At 41.0% G+C, this 17,840-nt stretch overlaps 1 protein-coding gene across 1 annotated transcript in view; it reads right to left on the bottom strand.

The window, feature by feature from the left end:
* PRDM5 (PR/SET domain 5) overlaps positions 1 to 17,840 on the bottom strand; it is a 120,688-nt gene that overhangs the window by 93,955 nt on the left and 8,893 nt on the right. Inside the window, 1 exon segment of the mRNA XM_074338556.2 lies at positions 10,662 to 10,745. Coding sequence (XP_074194657.1) covers positions 10,662 to 10,745 — 84 coding nt within the window.

Genomic DNA, 17,840 nt, shown 5'->3' with positions numbered 1-17,840 from the left:
GTAAAATGGTGCAACTGCTGTGGAAAACAGGAGGGAGGTTCCTCAAAAAATTAAAAATTAGATCCAGTATTATGACCCAGTAATCTCCCTTCTAGGTATACGAGTGTAGCCAAAAGAATTGAAAGAAGGGTCTCAAAGAGATATTTGCACACCTATGCTCACTGCAGATTAATCACAATAACCCAATTGTCCATTAACAGATGAATGGATAAACAAAACGTGGTCTAGACATAGACTGGAATAATATTCAGCCTTCCAAAGGAAGGAAATCCTGTCACATGCTACAACATGGGTGGACCTTGACAACAATATGCTAAGTGAATAAGCGAGTCACAAAAAGGCAAAAGTACATGATCCCACTCACATAAAGTGTCTAGAGTAGCCAAAGCCATAGAAACAGTGGAATGGTGGTTACCAGGGTGTGGGGCTTAAAGGGTAAAAGAAAGTTGTTGAATGGGTGTAGAGTTCCAGATTTGCAAGATGAAAAAGTTATGGAGATCTGTTTCAAACCAATGTGCATATACTAAACACTGCTGAAACACTGCTGAACTGTACCCTTAAAAAAAAAAAAAAAAAGATGAAGATGGTAAATTTCATTATCTGTTTTTGTACCACAATAAAAAAAAGTGAAAAAAATATTGCCTACCCCCCACTCTGACCCCAGCTCATACATACCTTGTGTTCAAGTATGTTCTCAATTTTCATAAGTCTTTGATGAAAACATTGAACAGGAAGAGCCAAGACAGAGCTTACTTTTTAATTAAAACCCAACAACACTAAGTAGTCAATCACGCGTCAATCCTTCCAACCACTCTATCACTCAGGCCACAGTCCTCCATCTGCCCAAAGTTACCATGATGCCACTGTCACATGTTTCACTCAAAAGCTGTTCATGGGACTCTCTCGGGCTCATATAATCATTATCACCACGTTGACCTAACTCTAACTCTGTTACACTCAATTGGCCTCCAGTGTTTGCCACTTTCCCGACTACTCTCAATGTGTCTGGTATTTCATTTCAAAATTCTGTAATTAAAGAACTTGATAATTTTCAGAATCTACCTTTTCCTCACTGGGGACTTCATTTGCCCTATTCTCCATGACTTCTCAAAAAGTAATACAAAAATTCTGCAAGAACAGCTTTTTTTGTTTTTTCAGCATCCAACTATATACTTTTTCTGGGACTGGAGATATGAAGTAATTTAAATGGGTGCTTTTTTTTATTAGCACCTCAGGCATTTCTGGCTATGATGTACACTTTATAAAATGTTACACACTTTGTAAAAGGTTTACCCAGATTTAGGGTCACTTTCATTAATGAAGATTTTCCTAATCAATTGCCCAAGTCATCAAAATCCGGAAATCAAAAATCCCAACAGTAAAAAATTCTATTATTGAAAAGGGAGATTGGCCGGCCCGGTGGCTCAGACGGTTGGAGCTCTGTGCTCCTAACTCCAAAGGCTGCCGGTTCGATTCCCACATGGGCCAGTGGGCTCTCAACCACAAGGTTGCCAGTTCAATTCCTCGACTCCCGCAAGGGATGGTGGGCTCTGCCCCCTGCAACTAAGATTGAACACGGCACCTTGAGCTGAGCTGCCACTGAGCTCCCAGATGGTTCAGTTGGTTGAAGTGCGTCCTCTCAACCACAAGGTTGCCGGTTCGACTCCTGAATGGCACCCTCCACAACTAAGATTGAAAGAACAACAACTTGACTTGGAAAAGTCTTGGAAGTACACACTGTTCCCCAATCAAGTCCTGTTCCCCTTCCCCAATAAAATCTTTAAAAAAAAGAAAGAAAGAAAAGGGAGAGTAATATGTGAAGTCTATAATAATGACTTAATCCCAGATCAACAAAGCCTGGAACGTGGGAATAGGAAGCAGGGGAAGTGAAAATGTTATCTTTTCTCTCTGTCTTTACTTATTAGATGAAATAGAGATTAAATATGTGTAATTTAAAATGGGATTTCTGCTTCAGCATCACAAGAGAAGACAAAAACCAACGAAACATCACCTGAATTAACTCCATTTGACTGGTTTCACGTCTCAACCCCATTCCCAATAAAAACTCTGAGCTCACTAAGAATCAAAGATGTCATTTGCATATGACAACCGTAGCCAATTTAAATCAAAGCCAATATACTGCAGGCTGAAACACAGAAGCACGGACACTGACATCAGGAATAACTCCCATTATTACTTCTCACCGGTCTGAAATTCCAGCCAGTGCCAACGCAATGAACAGAGACTTTCTCCACCTTGTAGCACCGCAGCAGGTGCATTGAGGAAGCTGGTCCCGGCAGCAGCTCTCTGTCTTTCTGAAGCACATGAGCCTCTGCCCCTGACAAGAAGGGTACGTCCGTCCTAGGGTCACAGACCACGGCCACTGCTCCCAAGGCGATGGCAGTGCCACGTAGGGAGGAGGGAGGAGAAGCCTCCTGTTCTAAGTGTGGCCTGTGGTGCGAGGTGAGCATCACCTGCCTGGCAGGAGGCCCCACTGCTGCCTGGGCTGTGGATGAGCCGCTTTCTCCAAGGCAGCAGGATTCTCTGCCTGTGGTGGTGTTAAGAGGGACTGGCCCGGCCCTTGCTGGTAACAGAAGTGGACTTCCTGGCCAAATTTGGTGACCTAAGGCACGTGGCCACGTTTCTGCATGGATGTTAGCCCACCGAGGCCCTGGCTCAGGCCACCCTGGAACCAAGGCCTACGCCACAAAAGCACAGAAAGCAGATTAAAACAAAGAAGGTTTCAAGGGGCAGCTTACTCCAACTGTTCTGAGATGGCTGCCTGGGGTCGGACCTGTGCTCTCTGAGAAAGACTCCGAGACTGCAAAGGGGCGGGCAGCCCGCTGTCGTCACCAGGTGTGGAAGGAGAGTACGGAGCAAGGGTTTCTTCCCAAGCCAATGTCAGCCAGTCACGGCACATCCGACACCTCACGGGGCACCGCCCCTCTCGTGCCCGGGAGGCGGAGCATCTGGGGGCGGGTGTGCTTTCTGGGGGCCAGGTCAGGTGGCCTTGGGGAGCACCACGGCTCCATGAGAAAAGTGGCCTTGTAGAAAGACAGATCCCAAGTTAGATCTCAGAGGAAAAGATGGGAATATGATGAATGGAAAGGCAAGGGGAAAGTATGGCTGGACAAAGCACAGCAGGTCACGACAGAGTCGGTAAGAGGTAGAGAAGGGGCAGAGTATATATGGCTTAGCATTTTGGTAGCTACTCCGTAAATAAAATGCTTCCAGACATTTCTTTTGCAGAGAATAGCTGCTTAAAGGGTGGGTACTATGTCGGAGAAGTAATCTAAGCCAAGATGTTTGTAAAACACTATTTTATAAAGCTGAAAATCCATCAGTAATTCAAAAGTGTACAGTTTGTTCTGCAATAATGCTTGCTTGCAAAATGCCAACTGGTTCCAATGTGACTAATATATAAGTAACAATCTGAGCATTAACACAAATTAAGCATTTGCTTATGCACAATTTTGTCTCCCAGAAACACGAGATGAAAGTGCAAAACAGTACCCAGCAGAGCCAAGCACAGAAACACACAAAGCACAGATACCTCAAGCAGCCACCACCGTCCTCCGACCCCCATGTGTTATGAGACAGAGCAACCCACTTCTGGGTCACACAGCCTTCCATCCATTTCCACCGCTTCATAAGAACTCACAAGTTGCAACCCTTCTGATGGACATTTCCACAAACTAAGTTCAGGTCTTTTAAAAGGTAAATTGACATATGAACTACAGGATGTATGTATTTCTTAACCATTAAACATGTGTAAAACTGTGCTACCATTTTTATGAGAATCTCGTTTTTATGAGATTCCTATTTTTTATTGCATGTGTTACTGAGGAAGTTTTTGCAAATTGTGTCCCTAACCCCATTTTTCCATGAACCTCGTGGTTTTTATTGAGTGATTTTGCAGAGCACAGTGACTTTTAGGGACACACATATCGCGTTTAGCAGAACTGACTGTATAGCCAAATAGATAAAGAGAAACACTATCTAAAAACATAAAGGTTTAAAATATAAACAGGCTTAAAAACATAAAGACCTCACAAAGTAAAAAGTTGAAAACACTGAAGGCCATGAAATAAATTCCAGGTCTGGTTATATTCCAGGATAAAATTAAAATTTTATAAGCTTGATTTATTGGAGATCCAGTTGATGAAAAATCCAAGCATTCTATTAACTGCAAGTCTCTGGAATCCCCAGAACATGAAGGAATGCACGCAAAATTTCAGAAAAATAAAAACCACCTTCATTCTGTATTGCTACAGGAACTAGGATGTATGCAGCTTATGTAACTGTAGCGTAATACTGACAGAAATTTACAAAGACATGTGGGATCAACAAACACTTATAGGACATTCTCTTGCAAAACTCAACATAGCTGGGTCATCGAGACCCATCCAGGAAAACCTCATCTGAGTAACAACATGTATAATTCATTATAAATGGAAAATACCTTTTTTCCACAAGAAATACAAATACTTGCTTGCTGAAAATGACTCCTGTGTGCTAACTTTGAGATGAGATAGGTTCAACAAGTCAGAGTTCAGAATCATACGCTTCAGAGAGCATGAGGTGAGCTCAGCTATATTTTTATGGCACCGAATAAATAGAAGACTTTGTTCCTGAAATACAAGTGACCTTTACAAGCAGCTAATAGCGTCCTCCTCAAACACCCCTATTTCTGACCGTGGCCACTTTCATGTACCACATCATACAAGTTAGAATTGCCAGTGAAATAATCCAGGTACATTTGTTTAGCCTGGCGCTCATGTGCGTGGTCAGCTCCTATGATCACCACGTTCTGTCCCTGTGATAACTTTCCAGTCTAAAAATTCAGTTGCTTTTCCACTCCTGGTACCAATGTTTAACTCCAGATTGTTTGAAGGATGACTTCAATCAAAGTGACCTTATCTTTAGACCAACTTCATGTTTACCTCCCAGGAAGTTATAAAATGTGGTATGTAAGAATCTCTGACCACAAGACAAAGACAAAATAAAAATAAAATAAGGAACTAGTTTTTGATTATTAAAGAAAAACAAACAAACAAAAAACGGGCAATCTCATTTTCAGCTTGGATGTCACTGAGGTCAATCAGTTACATTGGCATCTCTAATAAGGAAACATTTATGTGTCCATACTGACAACTAGACAGTCCAGAGAGAACAATACAATGTTTGAGCAGCTAACTTCTGTACACCTTTATCTCTGTGGTTTATTGTACCTATGACTCCCTAAGAAACAAACTCACTAAAGTCATCTCTGCATTAAAAAGCAATCCGTAAGAAGTTTCATTAAAAAATAACCTGATTAACAAAAAGGGCAAAAGTCATTTAAAGGACAAAGGAGAGTCTTTTCAACAAATGGTGCTGAACCACTAGGCATACACACATGAAAAAATAAACTACACACAGACTTTATACCTTTCAAAAAATTAACTTTTCACAATTAATGACAGACCTAAATGTAAAACATGAAACTATAAAACTCCTACAAGATATAGGAGAAAACCTAGTTGATCTGGGGTTTGATGATGGCTGTTGTAGATACAATACCAAAAGCACTGATCCATGCACAAAAAAATGATAATTTAGACTTCATTAAAATTAAAAACTTCTGCTCTGCAAAAGACACTGTAAAAAGAATGGAAAGAGACGCCACTGACTGGGAGAAAATCTTTGCTGGTATCTAAGGGAAACAAAGAATTCTTAAAATTCAACACTAAGAAAACAAAATGTGCAAAAGACTCAGTAGACATCTTACCTGAGACATAAAAACTGCAAATTAGCATATGAAATAATGTTCAACATCACATTTCATCAGGGAATTGCAAATAAAAACAACAATGAGATACCACTACACAACTGCCTGAATGGCCCCAATCCAAAACACTGACAGCATAAAATGGGAAGACGTGGAGCCACAGGAAGTCTCATTCATGGCTGGTGGGAATGCAAATGGTGCAGCCATACGGCAGTTTTTAACCAAACTAAACGCACTTTTCTCATACAATCCAGGAATCATACTACTTGTGTTTACTCAAGAGTTGAAATTTATCTTCACACAAAAACCTGCACACAAATGTGTATAGCAGATCCTGGTGAAATCATATACAAAATTTTTATTGTATATTTCATTCTGATTTCTTGTCCAATTTTATAGATTCTTCTTGAATATTGAGAGGAAACTTGCTATCAAATTCCCTCTGAATTTGCTGAAAATCTCTCTTCATACTGTCATCTTTATTACCTTTATTTTTTTATTTAAAATAGCTCTTTTATTTTACTCAGTTGCAGAAAATGCAATTGCCATTATGTCTATTGCTCTAATTTTTTACCTCACACAGGCATATGTGACTTGTGCAATGCAAAATAAATGTTTTGAAAACATAATAGCTCCTTTCACTTATATTTTCTCTCTCCTTGAAATACCCCAACTTCTAGAAAGAATCGCTAGAAGCACTGTTCTTTTAAGAGTTCTAATAACCAAAAAGATTTTCACTAAATGTGCTTTCTATGCTCCCCAATTAAAATATTTGGAGAACATGGAAATAATGAAAGATACAAATACTAGATTCCTTACCAGATGTTACGCTTTTACTCTCTAGGTAAACCCAGCATCTAATACGTAATCTGGGTCAGAGCAGGCATTCAAGACATAGTTCTTGAATGAACAAATAACAACTGTGGTCATTCTCATGGAGAACACTGCCTCTGAGTCTACACCCTGCCCATCCTCCTGCCTCAAAAACGCTACATTTGTTCTGATGGCCACCTTCCCCTTAACAGTGGACCTCCCCCAGCTCCAGATGATGTGTCACTCAATCAGAGCAACCTCACTGTCTGCTGGTTCAACAGTGACTATGGGACATACTAGAGGAGATCTGCTAGAAGAAGAGGGCTCTTGAAAAGGTGCCCGCGCCCCTTATGGGCCCTTGTCTGAACCCTGCCTGACGGTACCTGCCACCAGCTTGAGGATTAAGCCACACCACGGTCGGCAAAGTGGAGACGTGGAAGAAACATAAGGACATAAATTAATCAACCATCCCTGAAGCCTGCTAGACTATTGGATTTCCTCTTATTTGACATAATGTCCTCCTCAATGTCCTTCTATAAATGAGGTGAAGTTGCTCTTTGCAGCCAAATGCATCTAGTTGATGAAATTCCTACAGCATTGTAAGTTGTGATCAGAACCACAAATACGGTAAAAATACTCCAATAATGCAGATATTGTGGGGTGTTTTTGTTTTTTTGTTTTTTTTTGAATGGCCAGAAGTTGGCTGACATACTCAGGTAGGAGCCTTTTGTAAAAAGCAGACAGAAGACAACCACAAAACCAATGTACAACTTGCAGGACACAAGTAGCATTCAATCGCTTTGGTTCATCCCCAGCCAAAGAGGACTAGTTTTAGGAGGAATGGACCATGACGTCTATTTTAGGATGCCCAGCCTTCTACCAGGCTTCCTAGGTGGTATTTTTCCACTAATGTCTGCCTACACTAAGTGGTTCCATTTGGAACCTAAAACAAAATGCTATCATCTGCAAAAAGAAAAACATTTCATAAAGAGACTTCTTTGTTCCAAACACCTAAAAGAACTTCCATAAACAATCAAGGAAAATAAAAGATTTTAAACAATTGAAAACATTTTTTCCAAAAACTAAAACACATTGGAAACCTAGTGCTGAATCAAGTTCCCAAACAGCAGAGCAACTGTAATCACAAAATAACTGCAAAGAGAGAGAAAAACATCTAAACAAAATGTCTAGTTTAATACCCAACCAATCAGCTTCTCTAAAAACCATATTTCAGTCAAATTACCACAAAGAAAACCGTCTACAAAGCAGTAAAACCCAAGGTAGTGAAAGACGAAAGGAATCGAGTTTTTTCTTTTTTTAACCTTTAAATTTCATATTTTCTAAGGATGCCAGTGGTCACAGCAGCTTATATATTTATTCATTATATGTACTGAGTATGAGTGCATTATTAAATATTGACTATGTGATGGCTTGTACTTTTATCCAACTCTACGGTCCTAAGACCTGAGGAGTGAAAATTAGCATAATGCCTTGTCTTCCAAAGTTTACATGGAGCAGTCCACCCCACCCTCCCACCCCCTTCACTCTAACTCTCCCACTGCCTTATCTCAGAAACGTCACCACTTTTTACCCGTGTGGCTCAGGCCAAACATTTCAAAGTTATTCTGGACTTGTCTCTTTCAACACACAATCCATCAGTAGGCCCCAGTGCTGTGACTTACCTCCAACAACACAGAGCCAGCAGCCAGCCACTTCTCACCAACCCCACAGCTCAGGCCCCAGTCCAGCCACCATCAAATCATTCTTCAACCACAGAACAGACCCCTGCCTCCCTCAGCCCACTGCTGGGTATGGATCTGAAGAAACCCAAAACGTGACTTCGAGGAGATGTGTGCACCCATATATTCACTGCTGCATCGCATACAAGGGCCACGATATGGAGGCGGCCTGGGTGTCCACTGATGGATGAATGGATAAAGAGTAGGCAGTGCCTACGAGGTATGATCAAAAACTATGGTGAATGTTTACATTTAAAAAAATGATTACAGTAAAAGACACAATGCCATCAATCCCCCTGAAAATACTCCCCCTCACTTCAAACACACCTATCCCATCATTCTTGCCACTTTCTGAAGCAGTTCTGGAAGTCCTCTTTCGTGAGTGTCATTAGTTGTGCTGTCGTGGCTGCCTCCATGTCCTGAATCAATTCAAATGTTTACCTTTCATGGTCATTGTGACTTTGGGGAAGAGCCAGATGCGGTGAATAAGGTGGATGAGGACACACTGCCATGTTTTAATTTGACAGAAATTGCTGTATACCAGAAGCGATGTGTGACATGGATTGTTGTCATGATAAAGGATGAAGTAAAGAAACTCACAAAAGAGGACTTCCAGAACTGCTTTAGAAAGTGGCAAGAATGATGGGTTAAGCGTGCTCGAAGCAAGGGGGAGTATTTTGAAGGGGATTAATGGTAATGTGTCTTTTACTGTAATACATTTTTTTATTTAAACATTCACCATATTTTGTGATCACACCTCATGTATACAATGGAATATTGCCAACCCATGAAGGGAATGGGCTCTTGCCCTCCACAGCAGCATATATGGACCTGGAGGGTATTGTGCTGAGTGGATTGTGTCAGACAGAGAAAGACAGATGCAACGTGATTTCACGTATATGTGGACTCTAAAAGAACAAAATAAACGAACGAACAAAACAGAAACAAACTCATAGATACAGAGGACATTTTGATGCTTGCCCGATGGGAGGGGGCTTGGGGGTGAGTGAAAAAGAGGAAGGGATTAAGTACAAATTGGTTGTTACAAAGTAATCATGAGGATGTAGGGTATAGCATAAGGAATATAGTCAATAATATTGTAATAACTATGTATGGTGTCAGAGGGGTACTAGACTTATCAGGGTGATAGATAGGAGGGGGTGGAGGGACAGGGTGAAAAAAGTGAAGGGAATAGGAAGTGCAAACTGGTAGTTACAAAATAGTCACGGGGATATAAAGTGCAGCAGAGGGAATGTAGTCGATAATATGGTAATGACCATGTAAGGTGCCAGGTGGGTACTAGACTAGTCACGGGGATCACTTATTAAATTATATAAATGTCTAACCACAACTATGCTGTACACCATCACATAAAATAATATTGAAAGCCAACTGTAATTTAAAAAGGGAAGAAAGAGGGTGAAGTGGAATAAAAGGTTCAAATTTGCAGGGATAAAGTAAGTCACAGGGATATAATGTGCAGCATAGGGAATACAGTCAATAATACTGTGATAGCGCGGTACAGTGTCAGATGGTTGCTGGGCTTATCATGGTGATCACTTCTTTATGTATATAAACGTTGAATAACTACGATGTACCCCTGAAAGTAATATAATATTATGTGCTAGCTATATTTTGATAAAAATCTTTAAAAATCCCCTTCAATGACATCGGCCGCTAGTTTGCGTATCTTTCATGTTTATTGGCCATTTGGATATCTTCTGTGTGACGCACCTGTTCAAGTGTTTTGCCCATTTTTCTTCATTTTCTTTTATCAATTTATAGTTCTTAATATATTTTAGATACAAGTCCTTTTTAAGACAAATGCATTACCAATGTCTTCTCCCCCTCTGTTATTTGCTTTTCATTCTCTTTATGGTATCTTCTGACGAACAGTTTTTAATTTTACTGTTCTCCAATTTACCATTTTTCCCTTTACAGTGTTTATTGCTTATTATTTAAGAAACCTCTACCTACCCTAAGAGCATGAAGGTAATCTCCTACATTTTCTTCTAAAGGTTTATTGTGTTTCCCTGACAGGTTTACGTTTACAATGCTTTACAATTAGTTTTTATATAGGACGTGAGTCAGAGGTCAAAATACTTTTTTCATGAGGATGTCATTTTTACCCAAAACCATTATTGAAAATGCCATCCTTTCCCTACCCTAGTACGAATGACATCTTTGTCAAAAACAACGTCTATTTGTCTATCCTTGCGTCAACACCTTCCACCAACAGTCAACTGGAATTAATATCTAGTAACTTAACCTTGTAAATGCATTAAATAGTATAAAGAGACACATATTTTAAACACTTAAAATAGCAATCACATCCTCACCTCCCACATCAACCTGTAATCCATATTTTCATCCAAGTCTTCAGGCATCCTCTTCTCTCCAGCAAAGGGTCCAAACTTTTCACCCTGAGTAGTGATGATTACATTGAAAAAGAATTAGTACAACAATCAAGTAACTAAAATAAACTATTATGTCTTTTCTGGAAAATTTTTTCTCTATCTCTTCATGTCCATCGACTGAGACACATTTTAACAAATTTATACCACACAACATATTTATATATTTAAAGTACAACTTAATCTGCTTTTAGCCTAAGAGCCTGAATCCACAATACTAGAGCCAGGAAAAAAGGGTTAAATGGCTTAACATTCAAACTCTGATAAGGCTCTTATACCTATCATGACATTGAACTCACATGTTTCAATCCGCTGCTGCCTCTGGCAAGCAGTCCCAAAACGCCAAGCATTGAGTTGTGTCTGACTTGAGAGACAAGCCCACCAAGCTGAAAATCACCTGGTTTCCATAAAAATCAAAAATTCATCCCAATTATGAACAAGAAAGAAGTGGGCTTGCCATTCTTATAGGAAGACTGTTCATAAATAAGGTTTAAATTCTCTTGCCAATCGTTCAAACGGCCAAGGGGGCTCCCTGGAAACCAGCGTTTCTCCAAGTGTTCGCTTTGTAGCCCCTGGCATGAGAAATTCAAATTCAAGATCCTGGGCTTATGAAAATCAGAGTCTTTGGCAGGGGGGACACAGGGAATTGCATTTTTGATGAGCTCCCAGGTGAGATGTCCCAGAAATGGGTGTCCCTGGCAGTTGGCCCTGCTGGGACTTGTGAGGCAAGTTAGACCAGGAAGCAAACGCTCCCTCCTCACCAAGGCAACCAAACCAAGGCCGGGTTGAGAGATGGGGGTGGGGTCCAGCCTGTCCGGCCAGCTGTTCTGTAGAAATGTGTGCAGAGAGGAACAGAGCCTTGGTGGGCACCCTGCCAACCCGTCTGTGACCGGTCTTTAGTAGAACCTTCCCTTCAGAAGGAGGTGGACAAAGAAAAGTCCACCAAAATCTCCAAGGGAACTTCTGATGAACATCATTGGGGGGGGGGGGGGGACCACCACCAAAGCAACGTTTCAAGGAATATGAATTACTTCATGAACAACAGAAAACCCAGCTTCTGGGACCAGTGAAATGTTAAAGCTTAAAGGAATGTGACCAGCTAACCCAACCCTTATTTTACTGAGAAGACACAAATAATGGCGGAGCCAGAAGACCTCGTCTTTAATGTTAATTTGGGGGCAGGAAATGCCACCGAGATTCCTCAAGTCAAGACTAGAATCCTCAGAACCCACGACAATCATGCCACAGAAACGGGGAGACTGCTATTTATAATAACTAAGTTTAGGGAGCAGATTTCAGAGAGGTTGGAAGGCACCTCTGCTTCTAGATCCTGCCTGGCGTCAGCAGCCACGTCGTGCTGACACCAGCCACTCAGCATCAGTCCTCAGGCAGACACCACAGCCCCAGAGGGAATCATTTCTCACCTCACCAGTATTGAATGGCAGTTCAGAAAAGCTGTGTAAGGACTGAGAGAAGAGGGAGGGAAATGAATATTTACTGAACTACTATGTGCAGCACTTTACATAATCCTATGTGAGAATGTCCCCATTTAACAATGAAGGAAACTGGGACTCCAAGAGTTTAAATCACTTGCTGGATTAAGGCCCCTCACCTAGCAAAGGTCAGAGAAAGGACTGAGAAGGGGTGGTTTATTGAGTGGGGAGCTCAGGCACCGTTCCTTTCCCCAGGCCACGGCTCAGAACCCTGACAAGTGACCGCACGACCCAGGTGCCAGGAAGGCACAGGACTGTCCTCTCATTTCTGTTGACAACACTTAGGAGTCTCACAGGTCATGCCTTGGCCATAGCAGTCACACACTCACTGCCGGACTGAATAAAGACACTGATGTCAAAGCCTCTCTGGAAGACAGACCAACAAATAGGTGTGTTTTTAGTAATCAATCTGAGGATTTGGTATTAAACCAGGCAGTTCAACTTTTTACTCCACTTGGTCATGTTTTAGCCTTTATCAACGATTGCAGAAGGTCATAATCTGAGTACACACTTTCCAATACAACTGGTCTACACATGCTGGTCAGGACAAAATGGGAGGGAAAAAAATGAATCAATCAAATCGGCAGTGTTCAAAGGACTGAAGAGGAAGGGCTGGAAACCCAAATAAATGCACTGTTATCAGTAAAAATGCCTGCTTGCATGCAGGCCGAGATCAATTATTAAAGGACTTATAGCTGTGAATATTCAAGATAAGAGTGAGGACTCTGACTTTTAAAGCTTTGCTATTAATAGTGAACGCTTACTCTATCATAAACGCAAACTACCAAACTATAAGAAATACAGCTTTCAATTTTTTTCCTCAATCCAGAGTAAGCTATCCATTTTGCATCTTAGCCTAGCAAACTCACATATCGCACAGAAACCCACACATATAAAACTATAAATTTCTTAAAACATTACTACCCTTATTCTGTACAACAAACTCCCATATTTTCTACTCTATTTTAATCACTTATTTAAAAATACTAGTTTTGACCCAATAACTTAACTTCACAACTCACCAATGGGTTGCCATCCACAGTTTGAAAAACACCAACATCAAAACATACATAGAGGAGGCAAATTTATAAGAATAGTTAGCTCTCTGGATTTGATAAGATTGTCTTCAAAGCACACGTGTGGGTATATTAGAATAATTTGATCAAATAAATTTCTTTCTGTGGCTGCAAGATTACAAAAATGTGAATAGCCAACTCTTAATTATCCATAGTACTGTGGTAAGAAACATTGCAGAGAATTAAAACAATTTATATTTGGCTTTAGATGAAGACTTTAAACTTACTAGACCCACTCTCTCTCTGGAGATTCCCCTAAGGACCCCAGCACCTGCTACCCACCCCCTCCTCCAACTCTGTTCACTGTGGTTTTTACTACCCTGTTTCCCCGAAAATAAGACCTAGCCAGACAATCAGCTCTAATGCGTCTTTTGGAGCAAGAATTAATATAAGACCTGGTGTTATTTTACTATAACATAAGACTGGGTCTTTATAATATAATATGATATAATATAATATAATATAATATAATATAATATAATATAATACCAGGTCTTATGTTAATTTTTGCTCCAAAAGATGCATTAGAGCTGATTCTCTGACTAGGTCATTTTTTGGGGGGAAACACGGTATACAAACAGCACTCCCTTACAATTATAATTGCATTATATACACTGCTCTGTTCACTGACAACTTCCTACGTAAGTTCTAACCTGAGAATAAGCCTCTTCTACCTTAGTGGGCCTCAAACATGTTTGGGTCACGTACATATGAAAGGAACTCTTGGGGCACATGCTATATATTTTTTTTCTTTTCGTTGAACCACATGAAATTGTCGATATGTGACTATTTTCAATCTACAAAAATGAAAATTCTTCATATGATTCATTATAATATAAATTATATATACACATGCCTTAGCATTTTAAACACCCACGGTGAGGTTCATAATTAATGAGAGGAAGAAAACCAATATCTCAAACTACCTTTTTGAAAATTTTCCAGCTGACTTCCTGTCATCATTGGCTTTACTTTCTGTGATTAAGCTGCTGAAGATCTCATACCAGCAGCAGGGAAACTGCCGGGTCCACCATTTTCTTGCTTTTCACCCGTGCCTGAGTTACTGATATTAGTTTCAGGCTTGAAAGATCCTTCAAGATCTTTCTTGGCAAGATCCTTCCTAGAATTCTTGGCTTCTAACTATCTCAAGGGCCATGATCTCCAATGCTTACAAGGTCAGGCAGGAAGCAGCAGAACTACAGACACCCAACAACAAGTATGTAAAGGACATGTCAGGGAGTGGTCGGGAGCCAGCAGGGCCAGCATGCCCTGTGTTTCCCCTCCAGTTGAGAGCTGCCATGTCACAGCAGGGGCCCAACATTGCCAGGTAGCTGAAAACATTTTAGAGAGGCTGACGAATCAGATTTGTGTGTGAAATCACTACTTTTCTATACTGGCAATGAATTCCAAGATTTCAAAATTCTTTACAGGTCAAATACAATGGGACTGCAAGACAAATTCCATCTGCAGACACCAAATTACCCAAGTCAAACTCACCTCGCAGGCTGGCCCAACGCCCAGTCTACCATGGTGTTTCTTTGCTCTTTCTGAACAAAGCAGATAAATTAATCCATTCAATTTGCCACCCACTGGGCTAGACAATAACTTTTAATAAACAAAAAAATGTATGATTGCAAACATGTGGGCCATTTTCTCTTATTTTGCTTATTAGTGAGAAGTCAAAAGCAAGATTTCCTGCAGATCTCCCTCTTAGAAGAACAGAGAAAGCACCAGCTGAGGCCTCAAGGGGTGTGGCTCCGAATCCTTGCTCTGCCATTCATTAGCTGGGACATATACAGATGTCACTAACTTCTGAACTCCATTTTCCTTATCTATAAAATTTAGGGATTTGGAGTAGTTGACTCCGAAGATTTCTCCTAGCTCTTAAATCCTGTTAGAAAGAGCTCCCACAAGCCAAATTTAGAACAATTTGAGAATCAAAGAGAGTAAGAGGGTAACTGACTGAAACACATTAACAAATTCTGAAGTCCAAAATGATAGAAAGAAGAAAATCTTGTTTTTAAAAAAATCCTCATTTGCCATTATTAGAGGATAACAATTTACTAAAATTAGTAAAGAGAAAGAACTAAGACTTTGTTTTACCTTTTCCATAATAACCCTAGTTCAGGACAACCAGATAGCTGCAAACAATGAAGGAAAGCTCTTCTTTACAGATGGATGCTAACTTAGAAATAAAGGAGGGCTATCTGAGAAATCCCCATTTTGAAATCCCTAATAATATAACTATTCAGGCAAGGAATCATCGATGGATGCTACAACCATCAGGCAAGCGGTTGGTAGTCAAATAGGTCTTCATACAGTATCCACACCCTGACAATGGGGCAATTACCTTAACCGAGTGCTGGCATCACTAACAGTGAGAGGACCAGAGAGGATGTACTCCCTGCTATAAGGCGGTAGGAAGTAAACCTTTCTAGCTCTTCAGACCCCGGTGTCTGCCACAGGAACGTGAGAGGGCTGGCTGTTTGTAGAGCTCTCCAGGTCCCGCCAAAGACGGAAGGGCCAGCGAGCATGGGGAGATGGCTTCCCAGGCTTGTCCTGTCTTACCCGGCACCTGAGGTATCGGTGCTGCTGGGAAGAGCGTGTGGACAAAACACATAGGAGAGGGAGGTGTTTGCTTCCTGCTCCCGCTGCTAAAACTGCACCGTGTATTGCAATGTAGAAAGTTTTCTGAAGATAGGGAGAAGCGTTTAATACACAATGCCAGTGTGTAAAACAAATTTTAAAAAGTAACATCATGTATATCTAACTTCCAGATTAGAAGAAATAGAGAAGAGAAACACATTAAATAAAACCCTGGGAAAGCACTCTGCTTGTGAGATACTCTACAAACGATTGGCCTTTCTCTTCAGAAAGTAGAGAAGTCAGTGTTACTAAAGGAGGTTGGAAAGAGGGAGACTGTTAAGAGATTTAGTAGACATAACCAAATGCAATGGGCGATCCTTGCTTGGGTCCTGGTTCAAAAATCAAACAGCTATAAAAACATTTTGGAGGCGACTAGAGTAACCTGAATACAGGCTATACTAGAAGCCATTAGGAAATTACTCTCATTTTTGTTGGACATTAAAATGATATTATGGCTATTTAGGAGTACGTCCTAATGCTGAAATATTGAGAAATGAATTGTCATAAAGTCTATAATTTACTTTGAAATGGTTCAACTAATAAAAAAATACATGCATATAGATGAAATAAACTATATTAAAGTGAATCCATCTGCAGTCGAATCATTTATATGTGAAATAATGATGACTTTTCACAGAAGGAATCTACAATCCCCACTTGGAACATAATTATGTTTCAGTGTTAAACTACTGTGCTCTTGCAATACAATTAGGCCTTCAACAAAGTACATTTCTAAAAAGTGCAATTCCGAAACGTATTCAATCTTCTTTCTCTACAGTGCCTGCCCAGCAGAGACAGACAGGGTGCCTCCCTATCCATTCTCCTTAGTACTAGAACACTGACCTTGTGGACGGTACTCATGTGTCCAAGTAGAAAAACTCCATTTACTAGCATTCCATTAAAACAGGGAGGTGAGCTAACAACCGCAAGCAGAAATCATTGTACTATGGACCTACCACAAAAGCTCTTAAATGAGAGCTAAGTCAGCTGGTGAGCACACCCTACTGCCTTGGTTACTTCCTCTTTCTCTTCCCCTGGAATAGGACCATGAGAACCGGGGCTAAGGCAGCCATCTTGAGGCCAAGAGAATTACAAAGACTTTCACCCTCACATTTTGAGCCACTGAACTGATTGATCAGCAGCAAATGCCCACCCGCCAACTTCTTGTTACAGGGAGAAGAAAATCCCCAAGGTCTAGATTACTGCAATTGTCTCAATGACTCTCAGCTGATACAACGCAGATCAGGGAAAAAGAACTGCACTAGTGCCCAAGATGCAACAGCCTTATCCTTTATGAAATGGGAAATTCAGGAGAGTTGTGAGGAAGAGACCCTGGGTCTATGGGGACGTGCATGCAGCATCTTTTCCCTTAACCTCAACCCTGAGCTACCTGCTTGTCTTGAGCAAAACAACTGCTACTATCACGTACGGGCAACTGGGTGTAGGTGAAGCCTTACGTTCTGGCGCAGAACTGGTGTGAGGCTCTCTCTCAGGTGGGTTGAGTAATAAACCAGAAAATCTAAGCCTTCCCATTTCTCAAGCTAAAATCCTTGGAACACCCTTGATCCTTCCTTTTCCCATAACTCAGCAGCATAGGCTGTCACCACCATCTTCACTGAGTCTACACCAACAGCACTGCCACCATCTTGGTCTAAGCAGCCATCATCTGGATGGATGCTTGGTCTAAGCATCATCATGTGGCTTACTGCAGTGGCACCCCAACAAGCCTCCCAGTTTACACAACTGCCCTGTGGCCGCCCCTTCTCCGCAGCAGTCAGAGTGCCCTTGATAAACTCAAGTCAGAGCACGTCAGTGCCCTGCTCGAAGCCTGCAGTGGCTCCCCATTTCACTCCACGCAAAGCCGACGTCTTCCCAGTGGCCTGACAGGC

This window comes from Rhinolophus sinicus, chromosome 15 (assembly GCF_057876585.1).
Source record: "Rhinolophus sinicus isolate RSI-liver-muscle chromosome 15, RSI-T2T, whole genome shotgun sequence".
Lineage (NCBI taxonomy): Eukaryota > Metazoa > Chordata > Mammalia > Chiroptera > Rhinolophidae > Rhinolophus > Rhinolophus sinicus.
Note: the sequence above shows the minus strand (reverse complement) of the source record. Positions and strands in the feature narration are given on the sequence as shown.